The sequence below is a fragment of the Myotis lucifugus genome, unplaced genomic scaffold, assembly GCF_000147115.1.
Source record: "Myotis lucifugus unplaced genomic scaffold, Myoluc2.0 scaffold_158, whole genome shotgun sequence".
Classification (NCBI taxonomy): Eukaryota; Metazoa; Chordata; class Mammalia; order Chiroptera; family Vespertilionidae; genus Myotis; species Myotis lucifugus.
The window spans coordinates 2,854,920-2,871,407 of NW_005871206.1; the positions used below are offsets into that span (position 1 = coordinate 2,854,920).

The 16,488-nt window shown below is 38.2% G+C and overlaps 1 protein-coding gene across 10 annotated transcripts in view; it reads right to left on the bottom strand.

The window, feature by feature from the left end:
- The window catches only part of TRIM37 (tripartite motif containing 37), an 88,122-nt gene that overhangs the window by 3,335 nt on the left and 68,299 nt on the right, over positions 1 to 16,488 (bottom strand). For 4 of the 10 annotated variants that reach the window (XM_023759617.1, XM_006095627.3, XM_023759616.1 and 1 more), the window contains 2 exons: positions 10,320 to 10,430; positions 7,844 to 9,053 (listed from right to left, as the gene is read on the bottom strand). In XM_023759617.1, coding sequence (XP_023615385.1) covers positions 8,971 to 9,053; positions 10,320 to 10,430 — 194 coding nt within the window. In that variant the 3' untranslated portion in view covers positions 7,844 to 8,970. Of the gene's footprint in view, positions 1 to 1,186; positions 2,960 to 7,843; positions 9,054 to 10,319; positions 10,431 to 16,488 lie in introns of those variants that run through there. The other 6 variants (XM_014461694.2, XM_023759615.1, XM_023759613.1 and 3 more) reach the window with 5 other exon arrangements.

Below are 16,488 nucleotides of genomic sequence, written 5' to 3' on the forward strand. Positions count from 1 at the left end.
AAAAAGAGATGATCATTTTATTAGGACAGCATTAATCTGATACCAAATTAGATGAAAACAGAACTACAGACCAATAACAATCCCTCATGAATATAATGCAAAAATCCTCAGCAAAATATTAGCAAACTACATACTTACTAGAGTATCACTACATACATACTAGAATAACTCAAATTAAAAATAATGACAGGAACAAGTGTTTGTGGGATGATACTGGTACCCTCATTATGTTGCTGTTGGGCATGCAAAATGGCAGTGCTACTTCTGGAAAAGTTTGGCAGTTTCTTATAAAATCACATGACTCGGTGAAATGACTTCTGTCACCAACTTCACAGGTTAAAGGCAAAGTCCTCCACGAGACTGCTCTTACTTCAGATGCCAGATTTGGAAGTCCCAGGCCACCAGTTGGCTACAAATTTGGGAGTTCCCACCTGTGCCCATTAGGTTTGATAATTGGCTTGAGCAGCTCTCAGAACTCAGGAAAATACGTTGCTTACAATTCCAGTTTTATAAGGATACAAATCAGAACCAGGGAAAAGGAGAGATACAATAGGCAGTGGTTCTCAACCTGTGGGTCGCAAACAATGAAAATACATCCTGCATATTAGATATTTACATTACGATTCATAACAGTAGCAAAATTACAGTTATGAAGTAGCAACGAAAATAATTTTATGGTTGGGGGTCACCACAACATGAGGAACTGTATTAAAGGGCCGCGGCATTAGGAAGGTTGAGAACCACTGCATAGGGTGAAGTGTAGGAGAGTCCCAATGTGAAGCTCCCTTGTGATCAGGGCATGAACCATCAACACATGACAATACAGAGTATTGCCAAGCAGGGAAGCACATTCAGAGCTTCAGTGTGCAGAGTTCTTACTGGGTTTCACTCAGTAGCCATGACTGACTCACTGGAAATAAGGACGAACTATTCAGGCTCATATCATGGGACTCTTAGCCCCGATCCTCTAATCACAAGGTTAGTCTTTCGGCATGGCAGCCACATCCTGAGTCATCTCTTTAGCATAAACTATCAGGAACCACACTCCTATCACTCAGAAAATTCTAAGCACTAAGAGGCTATATCCCAAGAACCAGGGACAAAAGCCAACCAAATTCTCTATTACACACCCAGCAATCCCACTCCAAGGCATATATTACCTTATGGAAATCAATGTTCACACAAAAACCTATACAAAATGTTTATAAAGTTCATAATCACCCCAAGACTGGAAATAACCCAAAGTCCTTCAACGGTTAAATGAATAAACATTTATACAGTGAAATATTACTTGGCAATAAAAAGGAATGAAGTACCAATTTAGAGAAGATGGATGAGAATGCTAAGTGAAAGGCTACAATAATTCTATATGAGTCTGGAAAAGAGAAAACTAAAAGGACAGAGAATTACCAGGGGCTGGGTGGTGGGGGATTTTACCTATAAAGAGCCAACACAAGGGAATTTGGGGGTATTGAGCTGTTCTGTACAGTGGCAGATACATGACTGTATTTGTCAAAAGCCACAGAACTGTATATCACAAAGGCAATTTAATATATGTAAATTAAAAAACCAACCAGGATGTGTGGGGGAAGAGAGAATGCAGATTAACAGATGAATCTAACAATATTAAAATGAGCCACATAATCACACTGGAGAGACTAGGAAAAAAGACACTAGTGTAACTCTGAATCATAATATCTAAGTAACTTTGGAAAAAGTGTTTTGACATCACACTCAAAGGCTAAAATCTGTACAAAAGCACTGTACTGCAGTTGGTGAATTTGTTTCTCTTAAGAGTATAGGTCAACAAATCTTTGTTTCTAAATACGATTGTCCAAAAAAGGGGGCATGGTTGAGCTTGGAGCATCCTGTGGGGGCAGGGAGGGAAGGAAGGAAGGAAAGGAAGGAAGGAAGGAGAGGGAGGACAGGGAGAGAGGGAAGGAAGGAGACACAGGGAACATATCAAAAGGATACAGGAGCCAACCTGAAAGAGCTTCAAATAGCCAAAACTGGAACAAACTGAACTGCAAAATAATGACAGTACTGGAACACAATTCAAAGAATAAATATCCATGAGTCAAAACTCGTGTAAATAAGTAGCTGGGGGGGAAAATGGAGAAGAAGGGACTTTTCCTTAAGAATTCTAATAATAAATGTAGGAGAAATAACAAACCACCATTAGAATACTGCAGTAATAACTGCCATAGGCAAGATCCACTACTGGATGCTAAAATTAGCTGTTAAGAACAGAAATATTTGCACAGTCTGAAAAGTATTTGCCCTAAATATTTAGTAATTACAAAGGGAAAAATATTAACGGGGGGAATTGTGACAGACACCACCATAACCAAGTAAGATTAACATCACCAATAATAAGCATCTGCACCAAACAGCCCCTGATCCGACGCACTTGGAAGGGTATATCACTTCTGTGGTAGCCTTCCCAATAACACACAGGCTCAACTGAAAATGAGAAAATATCAGACAAATCCAAATAGAGAAACATTCTATAAAATACAGTTGACTCTTGAACAAGACAGTGGTTAGGGGCAGTGACCTCCCACACAGTCAAAACTTCTGACTCCCCCAAAACTTTAGTCATCCCTGGGTATCTGTGGGGGATTGGTTCCAGCAGTCACCAAAACCCATGGATGCTCAAGTCCCTTATATAAAATGTTGAAGAACAATGCATACAGTCAGCATACTGTTTTTGATCCTTGCTTGGCTGAATAAGCAGGTGTAAAACCCAGAGACACAGAGGGCCAACTATATACTTATTGGGAAAAAAACATGCATGTAAGTGGACCTATGAAGTTCAAACCCATGTTTTTCAAGGGTCAACTATAATTGGTTGTCTTCAACAATGTCAAGGTCATGAAAAACAAGAAGAGACTGAGGAACTGTCACAGACGGAAGGAGACATGACAACTAATTGCATTGTGGCATCCTGGTCTGGATCCTGGAACAGAAAAAAGTGTGTTAGTGAAATTAACTGGAGAAATCTGAATAAATTCTGTAGTTTAGTTAACAGTATTATAAACGACTGATTTCTTTGTTTTGTTCACTATTCTGTGGTTATGTAAGATGTTAACAAAAGGAGAAGCTGGGTAATAGGCATACAGGAACTCAAGATTTTTGCATGTCTCTTGTAAATCTAAACTCATCTAAAAACGTTTTAAAAAGTCACAATCTTTAGGTCTTTAATCATGAGGTTTTAAAATGGTGGGTTTGGTTCAAGTATGGTAAATTGGAAAAAGTAGTAGACTAGCAATTCCTTCCATTCTTGCCAATGGTGTTGAACCTTGAGAGAACCACACAACTTCCCTGAACCTATTTCTCTGCCAAAATGGTCCGACGCACAACTTATCTACCTCAAAGGTTACTTCAGGGTTCAATGACACAGTCCAAGCTGTACAGAAATGATATGCTTGTGCAAAAGGCAAACGTTACCACTGTATCATTAGGCCTAAGAGAAAGTATTAAGGAGACATTTTCTAGGAACAAAAAGATAAAAATATTAAATACTGAGCAAGGTGATGGTGGAAGCAAAGACTAAGACAAATTATGTTCTTCAGCAAAAGAGGGAACCTTTTTTTTAAAGGTGGGGACTCTGTAATGGTACAGAGTGGAGCAACGGATTAGAAATTGGTTCCTTATATCGATTGTGGGTGATGACAGCTATACCTGGGAAAATGGAAGAGATCTCATTTGCACCAGATCTTTTGCAGACCAGAACAAGAACCACCAATGGGGAGAGGGGAAAAGAACTGGTATCTTCCCTCATTGCTATCTAAACTTTAGCACAGCCAAAGCAGGCATACCACATCAAAGAGGGAAAGCATGAGGGTGCCTGGCACCACTGGGGACTTGGATGCAGACTTAGTATGTAACACGGCTAGAAACAAGGGAAGGAATCACGTTTTCCAAAGATCCCACTACTAAAAGCTAACAGGTACTTCATCTTTGAAGAAATTTTTTGATCTGTAGGTTTATGATTCTAGAATGATGGGATAGCAGCTGCCTATCCATCATCCTGTATCCACAAAACTAAGCACAAATAACTAATTAAATGTTCAATCTTTTTTGACTTAAAAATCATGCTTTCTTAAACTTAAGCATTCTCCTATCTTCTCTATATTGAGAAAAAGTGATACTCCCATAAATTCTAATGACAGAACAGAAGTCAGCAAACTATCTCTTAAAGAGGTGAAAGTAAATATTTTAGACTCTGGGAATCAGGTTTTGTTAGCAGCCACTCAACTCTGTCTTTGTAGGGAAAAGCAGCTATTGACAATCTGCAGATGAATGGATGTGGCTATGGTCCAATAAACTTTATTTACAAAAACAGACAGTGGTAGGGACTTGGCCCAAAGATAGTTGTTTGTCTCCCCCTTGAAAGAATGCTAGGTAGAAACTTGCTAATTGGATCCCAGACATTTTCCTCAATGGATTGTGTGAATGTGTATATATATTCTGCATATTTCTTGCTATTTCATAATTCACAAACATTAGTTGAGGTGAGATGGAACCCAACAAAACAGGCATGATTTTCTTCATCACAGGAGAATGCTTTTGAGTACAGTAAGTTTTTATTTAACATCGTCAGTAGGTTCTGCAACGTTAAGCAAAACAACATAAAACGAAACAAATTTGCCCTAACTGGTTTGGCTCAGTGGATGGAGCATCAGCCTGTGGACTCAGGGGTCCCAGGTTCGATTCCGGTCAAGGGCATGTACCTTGGTTGCGGGCACATCCCCAAAAGGGGGTGTGCAGAAGGCAGCTGATCAATGTTTCTCTCTCATCGATGTTTCTGGCTCTCTATCCCTCTCCCTTCCTCTCTGTAAAAAAAAAAAAAAAAAAAAAAATCAATAAAATATATTAAAAAAAACGAAACAAATTTTACCACAGGCTAACCATATACTCAAGAGTCGAGTTCCTATGTTAGTCCCTATGCCATCGAACAAAATGATGTTATCTGAGACCCTGCTGGACTGAGCTCATCTTTTAGTTCAGGGGTGGGGAACCTTGTTTCTGCCAAGGGCCATTTGAATATTTACAGCATCATTCGTGAGCCATACAAAATTATCAACTTAAAAATTAGCCTGCTATATTTGGTCAACTCACCCCTAATGCCTTGGCAGGGTCAGACCAAATGATTTGTACCTAATGTAAGTACCTAAAGCAGGGATGGGGCCGGATGTTCCCCATCCCTGCTTTAGGTACTTACAAATTTGTTTTTCTTTTTTGGTGAAACTGTTGTCAACTTTAATTACAAAAATGGAGATTTATTTTACTAGGAGGGTAGTTAATATCATTTCTTTAGAAGCTTAGTTTTTTTGAAGGGATAGATTTTATTGTTAAACATGGAGTCAGAATATGCTATAAATGCGTTGGGTTCCTTGAACACAGAAAATAATATACCAATTAAGTTCAAATAATTTCCCCTACAAAATTTTTGTGCAAGCATAACAAGTAATACCTTCTAATTTTCCTATAGCCATTAATAACCAAAAATAGTCTTGCTGACATAGTGAACTCAAACTCCACCAATTTAAAAGGGTCTCAACTAATTCTCCATTCATCTAAAATAAGGGCAGCACTCCTGACTGTTTTTATACATAGTAACCTGAGAGGATAAGAAAAGCCAAAAAAAAAAAAAAATACTTGAGATCCAAGTGTACTGTGATCTAAGTATCACTATGAAATTTGGGGAATTCAATGATTTAAAAAACCTCAAGGTCATGAAAAATAAGAGCAAAATTTAAGAACACTTCCTAGCCGAAACCGGTTTGGCTCAGTGGATAGAGCGTCGGCCTGCGGACTGAAAGGTCCCGGGTTCGATTCCGGTCAAGGGCATGTACCTGGGTTGCGGGCACATCCCCAGTGGGAGATGTGCAGGAGGCAGCTAATCGATGTTTCTCTCTCATCGATGTTTCTAACTCTCTATCTCTCTCCCTTCCTCTCTGTAAAAAATCAATAAAATATATTTTAAAAAAAAAAAAAAAAAAAAAAAAAAAAAAAAAAAAAAGAACACTTCCTATATAATAAAAGCCTAATATGCAAATTGTCCCCTCTGGTGGTGGTTCGACCAAGAGACCGGGAGTTCAACCGCTCGCTATTACGTGTGCTGACCACCAGGGGACGGCGCGGAACATGGCAGGCGTCAGTGTCGAGCTGTGACCTCTCGCTAGCTACCTGGGGGCGGGGGTGATGGGGCTAGAGGTGTGGTGAGAATGCGGGATGTCTGCCCGAGCTTGCTCTCACTCCCCCTGCTATCCTCCCCCAGGACGCCAGGGCTCGCATGCCACCCCCCACTGCACTCAGGTGCTGGGAGCCCATGAGGAGCCCGCCCGGCACTCGCACCACATCTTCCGGGTGAGCTGGGCCACAGCTGCCAGGACCGCAGGGGCCGGTTCATGCAGGAGCTGGTCTGTGAGGCTGAGAGAGCATGCTGCCCGCCCAGCTTCCATGTGGCGCCACTGGGCAGCCCAGAGGCCCACGCTGCACCCTGGCCCATGGCGTCCAGCTGTGCTCACCACATCTCCGTGTGGGGACTTGGGTACTGTGACTCAGGTGGAGGGGAGCGCACGGGAGCCCAGGTGCTGCCCATGGCCCAGAGGTCAGCTGGGACTTGCCCTTCCATGCCAGACGCTCGCACTTCGATCGCTGGCCAGGCCTAGGGACTACACCCGTGCAGGAATTTTGTGCACTGGGCCTCTAGTATGATTACAAACTATGTTCCTATACGTACATATCTATGCTAAAGTTTCATTTATAAATTAGGCAGATTAAGAGATTAACAACAATAAAATAGAATAATTATATTAATACTCTCCAGTAATTCTTTTATTTTTCAGTCCAAACCTATTCCTGAATCTACTTGATGCCACTCATTTCCGGGGACTCCTTGCTTAAGTCTTCCTATGGGCTCAATTCTTGCTGGTGCAACACAAAGCAGGATGGCACCAGATTTTATCACGCTACAAAACAGCGCACAATTTAAAATGTATGTTTCTATCTGGAATTTTCCATTTAATATTTTTGGATCATAGGTAACTGAAATCATGGAGCACAAAACTGTGGATAAGGGGATACTACTGTATATAGATTAATGACCCAAGAAAATCGCATGGCTAAATCACTCATGCTAAGAAGCTCTTACAAGTAAATTTCCCTAAATGAAGAGTCTATTCCCAGGCCTCTCTTATTTCTTAAACACATGCAGTTTCACATATTTTGAAAATAAATAGAATTACAAAGACATATGGAAAAGCACTCAGTTCTATATCAAAACTATATAGGTCAAGAAATGGCTAGGCAACAGTGAGAGATTCAAAGTGTCAATCACTTATGTTTATGGATTTATTTTTTAAAAAAACCTCATTTTTCACAATGGTTTGCTCTCAACACTAAAGGTGCAAAATTCTTACATTATATTTTCATCTATTACAATGTAGTTAGAGATAAGAAAAAGCTGGACTAAAAATATGATCTCATCAAAATGTAATGACCATGAGCACATTTCTATCTAATAGAAAATGTTAGATCACTGCATGACAAACTACGTAATAATTATACAACAGCATGCCAATTAACATGTTAGTAAACAAGTGCTAAATTTTTACTTTTCCTAAGATGATAGTTCTTAAATATTTTCAATTAACTTTTAAAGAGAAAAGGTAACCATATATATTAAGGACATTATAAATAAGTCTCATAACTTCCCATGCATTTACTAACAGTCTATAGAGCTCAACAGCCTCTATAATATGCAGGCAATATAAATAGAAAAAAAAAAAAAGGAGGCTTCCTGTCCCACTTCTAATAAATTGCAGAGGCATAATATTTTCTCAAGTTCATTTTATTAACAAAAAGAGCAAACTGTTTTGAACAAAAGCAAACCATGAATCATAGCAACCGGCAACACATTAGACATGGAAAAGTGAGTATTAAGTAAAATATAAGCAGATGAGATGCCTCTCACATGTATATATATTCATGCTTTTTCAATAGTCTCAGTCAACTTTCAGTGTAATTTTCACCAACAGTCTAGCAGCTCAAACACAAATGCAGGAGCACAATGGCAAAAGTTTGGCAACTACTTTGGGCTCATTGCAAGTATGAAAGAAACCTATACCACAGTTTCATGTAAACCTGCAATTTGTATTTCTTTAAATGTCCCTGACACTGAAATCAATGTCCAACTAATGAAAAAAAGGAGAACAAGAGGACATTAAATACTTGTACTTTAGAGGCAGAAAAAATGAGATACTTTAAATGATCTTATACGCGTTCATGTAACCAGGAATATAACCAATCCACATTAACTTATTTACTAGTAAAAATACACTTGTAAAAGTCACACAATAGAAAGATTATGAGCCATTGATCAGTGTGCCTGCACTTGAAAAAACACACGAAAAGATAAATAAGTTAACTTTAGTTAGTGTAGTGTTACTTCAGTCATTCACATAATAAAGTATCTACGGGACAGAATCTACACATAAGCAATTTTTCTGTTCACTAATCTACAGGCACTAACGAAACTATACACTGACTAAAACCCCAAAGCCAGTCACTTAAACACAACTGAGCATCTAGCCCAAAACAGGACAGCACCGGTGGCGAGCATCACTGAGCGCATGCACGTCTCTGGGGACATTTTTCGGCAGTTACTTGCCCTTCTGTTGTAGTCGACAAACTGCTCTTTAAGAATATACTACTTTACTAAATTAATTAAGGACTACATGTTTATTTACTACATCACACAGAATTCTTCCCACACCTTTTTTCCTGTGTACTAAAGTCTTCTACTAGAATTATGCTACTTTCTAAAGTTTCATAATTATCATTTCAGGTAGATATGATGAAAAAAAATTAGACAAAATCTGACAGATGACAATTTGAGCACCAACTACAGCATATTTCAGGGTCAAGATAGCTTGCAAGTCAGTTCTCTTGGTTTGAAAATTACCTTCCACTGTTGTCTTCAGTATTGAAGCTGAGATCTTCAAGGCCTATTTGTTCACCATCAGGAAAACTGGAATGCGTATCTAAGATAAAAAAGAAAAGAAAAACAGATTACATTTTCTAATGACCAGTATTTTTTTGCATGTCTTTAAATGATCTTACCAAGTATGGTATTTAAGCAATGAAGACTTGCTGGGTTGTGAACAAAGCTGTCTTTAGGGAATTTGTGACCTGAGTCAGGTGCAAGCAAACACAAGGAGAAATAAAGGAGAAAAGAAAGGTGCAATAGATATCCACAGTTAGAAAATGAAAGGCACTGCCTCACTTTGTCCTCCAGGGACACTGTGGGGGCAGCTGAAGAAGGAACAGGAAATGGTGATGTACACTCTGAAGACTGTATAAACATAAAATGTATTGTAAAGCCAATTAAATTGCACAAATATCACGACAAACACCTACCCGCATTCAAAAACTTGCCAAAAGTTGGCTGCTTCTTTTGGAAAGAGAAAAAACTACTGAAAGTGTTTTAATACTTAAAAATCATCAAATGCGTGGCTCTCTATTAGACACTAGATAGAACATGAGGGAAATACGTAAAATATAAAGCTGACAATTAGCATAAGCCTGGCAACATTCTCATCCCAGGAATTCTTCTGAATGCTCAGATTGATCATTAAGGTCTCTGGATAAAATTAACAGTGGGTGATAGATGTTAACTAAACTTACTGTGGCAATCATTTTGCAATACATACATGCGTATATACACAAAACATTATGTTTAATACCTCAAACAAACCAAAAATATTAACAATGGGTTTCTCTCAGTGAGTTTTTTTCCTAAGACATTTTTGGGAGGAAGAGGAAATAATAACTTATGATTCCATTATCTGCATATATTTCTAGAAAAATCAGAAAAAGTTCTAGACTATAAATATTTCTAAAAAGAAAAAAGTCAAACATCTGAAACCTCCCTAGGGGCTGGCAAACATCTACTACAAATGGGCAGAGAGTAAATACTAGTACGTAGGTACCACAGGCCACAAATGGACTCTGTTTTATAACTTTACAACAGAAAAGCTATTCTTAAAGGACCACAGGCTATACTGGAGCAGGTTCCCGACCCCTGCTTCACTCAGTAAGTAGCACCCATTAGGTGTCTGACCAGCCAAATATTACCTACTAATTTTCTTCAGTCCTCACCATTTAGTTTACCCCATATATATTAGTATTGTCTCATAAATGACAATAATTAAAACAGAAAGAGAAGCAGAAGCAGAAACAGAAGCAAATCAGCAGCAGCAGCAGAATTGGCTCTATTCATCTCCGTGAAGTGACACCAGGCTCTGCACCTTCATCTGGGGGCTGTGCTGTGAAAGCGTCGTTGAATCCGCCCAGGCTGGTGTGCTCTTCCTGCTCCTCATTCTCGGTGTCACATTCCACATCACTGTCGCTACTCATTCCTGCCAGGAAAGAAGGGAAGAACATGTCTCTGACAAGCAGCCACTTCATGTGAAAGGCAGAGGAAATCTTACAACTAAACTGTGATTCCCACTGAATTTTACATTGAATGCCAAGACAATATAAGACACCACACAAAACAAGGAAAACCAACTACACAAACCTCAGTTCTAATTATTAGAGCAGTGGTCTTATTTTTGTCCTCAAAGATTAAAATTACCCTTTCCACAGTACCTGAATTTGAGACCAGTATTAATTTCATTATACTGAGAATTTTTTTTCTGAAATCACACTGTATTTTCTAGAATCATGAGATAACAGTAACTCTCAACCCCGACTGGACATACATATAATTGTTTCTAGCCTAAAACATATAAACATGTTACGTAAACAAAATACACATTTATCTGCATATGCATGTTTAAAATAATTCCAGTAATTCTAGCAATAAATGAGTTACTATCCCATTTGGGCCTCCAATTTTGTATTTGTGTACTTAAGCTGATTTTTAAGAGAAAAAGTCTATAGAAAGTATTTCTATTACAAGAAGATAGTGATCAAGAAAATCTGAAAATATATCTGCTACACACCCTTATAAATGGTGGAAAAAAAGTAAACTTAAAATATTATTTTAACTAAGAGCCACATTTAAAAGAAAGAAGTGAAAAAGCCACAGCTGCCAAAAGGAGCAGGAGAAGGGAGACCAGTGGGTCCAGCACCACAACTGTCCAGAGGGTGTAACATGAGGGTCTTTCACACTCCCTTGGGGATAGGGGGGGAAAAAAAATCTTTGGACCTACCACAGAAGGGAGTCGATACTGAGACTAAAACTCTGCCTACTGGCATAGAAAGACAGCAGGGAATTCTGTCTGTTTTTGCTAGGCTCAGTTCATATAAGAATTCAAACTAAAGCCTGTGTACTTAAACAACTTAGGTTTGGGATTTAAAGTTAAGGTTCAAAGATCAGAAAATTAACATAAAAATTGGCCAGCGGCTAGGGTTATTTGAACAAAGCAAATGCAAAATCCTTTGAAGGGAAGGCTCTAGGTAAAGGGAGCAAGCACATCCCATCCAGTCTTTCCCACTGAATGGAACTATAAATGTGGACAGAATGCATGAAGCCGCTATTTAAGGACTCTGAAAAGTAAATAGAAACAAGCATATTGGTGCAGACCAGAATTTGAAGTACCACCAAATTGGCAGATTTAAACAAGACTCAGAGTCTCATAAAATCATATTAAAAATGTCCAGGATACAATCCAAAATTACCTCAGCCAATGAAGAACCAGAAAAAGATAATCAACAAATATCAATGCTGAGATGACAGAGATGTTGAAATTATCTAACAAAGAACTTCAAAGTAGATATAAAAATGCTTATGAACACTCTTGAAACTTGTTAAAAACCTCTCTGGAGGAACGCTTCCACAATCCAGGTACAAAATTATCATAGAAAAAAGAAAATAAAGAATTCTTGAAGGGTAGGGTTGGGAGTCTCAAAAAGTTGTGTTCCAATCAAAATTTACAAAACAAACAAACAATGTGGATTACAACATTACAATCCACCTGAAGAGTCAAGCAGATATACAGACAGAACAATACCATGAATCTTTCACTATCATGAAATAACTTGTAAAAGACTAATGTGGAAAACAAAAGGATACTTTTTAAATTACTAAGTACTTCTAGAAATGAAAGATATAGTCATTTAAAAATTAAAATATTAATAGATGAATTTAGGAAGTTGAAAAATAGGTTGCAAGCTTAAAGACAGAACTGAGGAAATTACCCATACACCATAGAAAAATGAGATGAAAATTATAAAACAGAGGTTTAAGAAACAAGGGGATAAAAAGGAATGTTTCAAACATATTGCCACAGAGATAGCAAAAGTAACAAAGGAGAGGGATAATATATTAGGAGAAAGTGGCTGTGAATTTCCCAGGATTAATGAAAAACATTCTGAATAGAATGAAAATTAAAATATAACTACCAATAGCTCTGGAATGTGGCTATAGCAGTGTTTAAAGGGAAAGTTACAGCATTAATGGCTTTTATTAGAAAAGAGAAAAAGGTCTCAAATTAATGATCAAAGTACCCACTTTAAGAAACTAGAGCCGAAACCGGTTTGGCTCAGTGGATAGAGCGTCGGCCTGAAAGGTCCCAGGTTCGATTCCGGTCAAGGGCATGTACCTGGGTTGCGGGCACATCCCCAGTAGGAGATGTGCAGGAGGCGGCTGATCGATGTTTCTCTCTCATCGATGTTTCTAACTCTCTATCTCTCTCCCTTCCTCTCTGTAAAAAATCAATAAAATATATTAAAAAAAAAAAAGAAGAAACTAGAAAAGGGAACACATAAACCCAAAGGGAGAAAAATAAAGAACAGAAATAAAATTATCAGAAAAATAATAGAAAAAGCTTCTAGAGACTTTAAAAATAGCAAACAAAATCCAGTATCAGGAATAGAAGAGGGGACATCACTACAGATCCTACAGACATTAAAAGGACAATAAGCGAATAGAAACAATTTAATGCTCATGAAATCAAGAACATGGATGGAAAGGACAAATTCTTTGATTCAGACACAAATTACCAAAGTTCATTCAGATAAAAATATAGGTAACTTGAATGGGTATTTTAACTACTAAAGAAATACAATTTGCAGTAAAAAGCAAACAACCAAAAACAACAACAAAAAAACCACCTTCCAACAAAGAAAATTGTAGCTACAGATGGCTTCACTGGTGAACTCTTCCCCTTCTGTTTTCAAGAAGAGTTTATGTAGTACTAGAGGCCCGATGCACAAAATCCGGGCAAGAGTAGGCATTCCTTCACCCTGGCTGCCTACACCGGCTTTCCTCTCACAGCCCTGGCTTGAAGGCAGGTCTAAATAGCATATTATACTTTTATTATTATAAGATTATTTCTCCCTTAACTATTTAGAAGACACAGGCAATGTATGGATATCTCTGAAATCTCGTTTTTAAAGTATGTCTTTATTGATTTATTTTTTAAAATGTTTTCATTGATTTCAGAGAGTGGAAGAGAGAGAAACATCGATGATGAGAGAGAATCATCGATCAGCCGACACCTGTGTGCTCCCCCATCAGGATGAAGTCCGTAACCCCAGCATGTGCCCTGACCCAGAATCCAACCGTGACCTCCTGGTTCATAGGTCAACGACACTCAATCACTGAGCTACACTGGCTGGGCTGATATCTCTTTAGCAAAGAAAAGGAGAGAAAAAATTACTTCCTGCTCTAGAAAGTGAACAGTGACTATTTAGAGACCAAACCACCACTTCCATGAAGCAACACCACCACCACCTTGTGGCCTTTCCTGGAACTGTTCTGAAAACAATAAAACCCAGTTCTTGAAATTTAGGCACAAATATTACCTCTTGGAACTGGTGTTTCAGAATTCCTGACAGATACTAACCTTCAGGATGCACCAACTGAAATTCTCTGGATTTCCCGAAAACATAACTTATTCTTTAAATACTTACAACATTACAACATTTTTCAAACTCTTCATTTAAAAAACTATTTAATTTGTAGTACTTCTAAGAACTGTAGGCTACAGTGAATATTCCTGGATAGTATTCAAATAATGTAACGTTTAGAACTTTTAGCAAGGTTTATAGTACTGCATATAGAATTATAGGTGGAAAATGCCAATTAAAACAATTATTTTGTTTCCCAAACACCTATTTCTTATAACACTACTCATAAGATTCCTGTATAGTATAAACCCATGAATATTTACACAGCAGCGGACAGGGCCATACACACTTATAAAATGACAAAGCTATATTAACCAGAACTGATTTGCTTGTGATCACTTCTTTCCAAGGTGCTCCTGTTTATCTTAACCTTTGATTCCAGGTATCAATATTTTCAGTTTCTATTTTCAACTTGCTGTAATTGGATTCCTTCAAACCAGTCATGTTTCTGTATTGATTAAGATGAATTCTAACAGGAGAATTAGAGTAACTTTTCCATTTTTTTATTTGAATCATTTTCCTCAGGATTCAGGAAAACATACATTTTTCCAAGAAATACTGCATGAAAAAACTACTACTGGTCTCTTATCAAGTCTTAAGATGTGGAAGTGCCCTAGCTTTGTAAATATAACGAGAAAGACAAATTAAAATTAGTCTCTTGACCTCTAGCATTTAATAGCTGGACTACTAGGTCAAAAGGTCCTGTACAACTTATTACCATCAGTAACTGAGAGAGAGCAAACACTTTCAATTATTTTCATTTTTTTGAAATGAGACTAGCCTTTATCCAGCAACAGGCCTCAAGCTCTCTGCTATGCCTTGCCCCATATACTGCAAAGTCTACCTACCCACTGCATTAAGCAGTAATAAAGCAAACTAGTGATGTTTCATCTACTCTAAGAAATTTGAGTACTGGACCTTTCTTGATCTCACTAGAAGGTGTCAACAGGTTTTCACACAACTGGCTGTTACTGATAGTAATAATAAGGTACCATTAAACATAAGATGTTTTAGAGATGTTAGTGTGGAAAAAATTTGAAATAGGGTATTTCTACATCAAGCGCCTGCCACACTTTTTGAGCACCCTTATGCTCAGTACTGTCCAAAGCCAACTTTCGAGTTGTAACTCCTTATTCACGGGCGCTCAAATTTCTGATGCTTGGAAAATACATTAACCACTTGGTATACCAAAAACTTATGCTTCAACTGTCTTCTTCCTTTCTAACAGAACCCCAATATTGTTTCACATTACCATGTAAAATGGGCCACAGAGGGAACCAAATGTTTAAACTTTGCCAAGTTTCCTTTTCTTGCCAGTGATTGAGATATAAGAGGAAATTAGATGTTGTTGAGGTCCTCTGAGAAAGGCTTTCCTTGTAGATAGAGACACACAGAAATAATCCTTCCTTACTCCCAGAATGTGTTGACTCTATATAAAGTTTAGAACTGCAGCAACCAACTTGCCATCCTGAGGGGAGCTGAGCCAACTCACTGAGTGGCAGAATAAAATATGACAGTGAGTGGCTAAATTTTCCAACCCTTAAACTGCCTTATCAGAATTAGGCGAAACTTCTTGTTATTACAAGAGTAAATCTTTCATACTGTTTAAGCCAGCTAGTTTGAGTTTTTGTAATATGTTAAAGGCTCTTTAATCAATATTCCAAAATATTGATTTTGGAGCATCACTTTGTATTCCCCTTAGATAGGCTGCCAGTGCGGTCTGTACCAAGTGTGCCACAGCTCTGCTCAGGAATGGGTGTTTTGATACCCATGTCTTCACCGAAAGGGATCTATCTGTGCTACTTCAGTAGGAACTTAAGCAGAGCACAGTTTCCAGTTTTAGACAAACCAAGAAAGAATCTGGTCTACCCACAGGCATCCTGTAGAGGAGGGGGTGAGGCACCCTTATTCTGCTAGGGCCATTTGGATATTTATAACATCATTCGAGGGCCATACAAAATAATCAACTTAAAAATCAGACTGCTATATTTGGTCAAACATTTAATTAACTCACCCCTAATGCCTTGGGCAGGGCCAGACCAAATGATTCCGCGAGCCTCATACGGCCCGTGGGGCGGAAGTTCCCCGACCCTGCTGTAGGGTATCAACTGGGGGAGAGAAGGGGAGAGTCAAGCTTTTCAGCATCAAGCCATTAAGCATAAGATTAATACAAGCTTTTCTCATATGGTCCCCGTTAGAAAGAAAAGGCTGGTTGATACATGTCATATGTAAGAAAAGTCAAATTTTACTGACACTCAAGAACTTTAAGAGACCACTTCGGTAGTCCCAAATTCTTACCTAGTAAATACAAGTAATACTTTCTTTTAAAGCTTCTTTAGACAGCTTGAGAAAGTGAGAGGGGGAGAAAAGGTGGCAGTGGAGGAAGAAAAAAAGAGAGATGCCAACCCACAGTGATCTGACACAGAAAATTTTCTCTTAGGTATTTGGCTCCAATAGAGCCTTGTTGTTCTTAAGCATGGATACAAGAAAAATACACTGAACTTTCCACCAAGGTTTACCAGTGTGAAAAATAAAGGTTTTTTGAGAATAGGCTCCTGC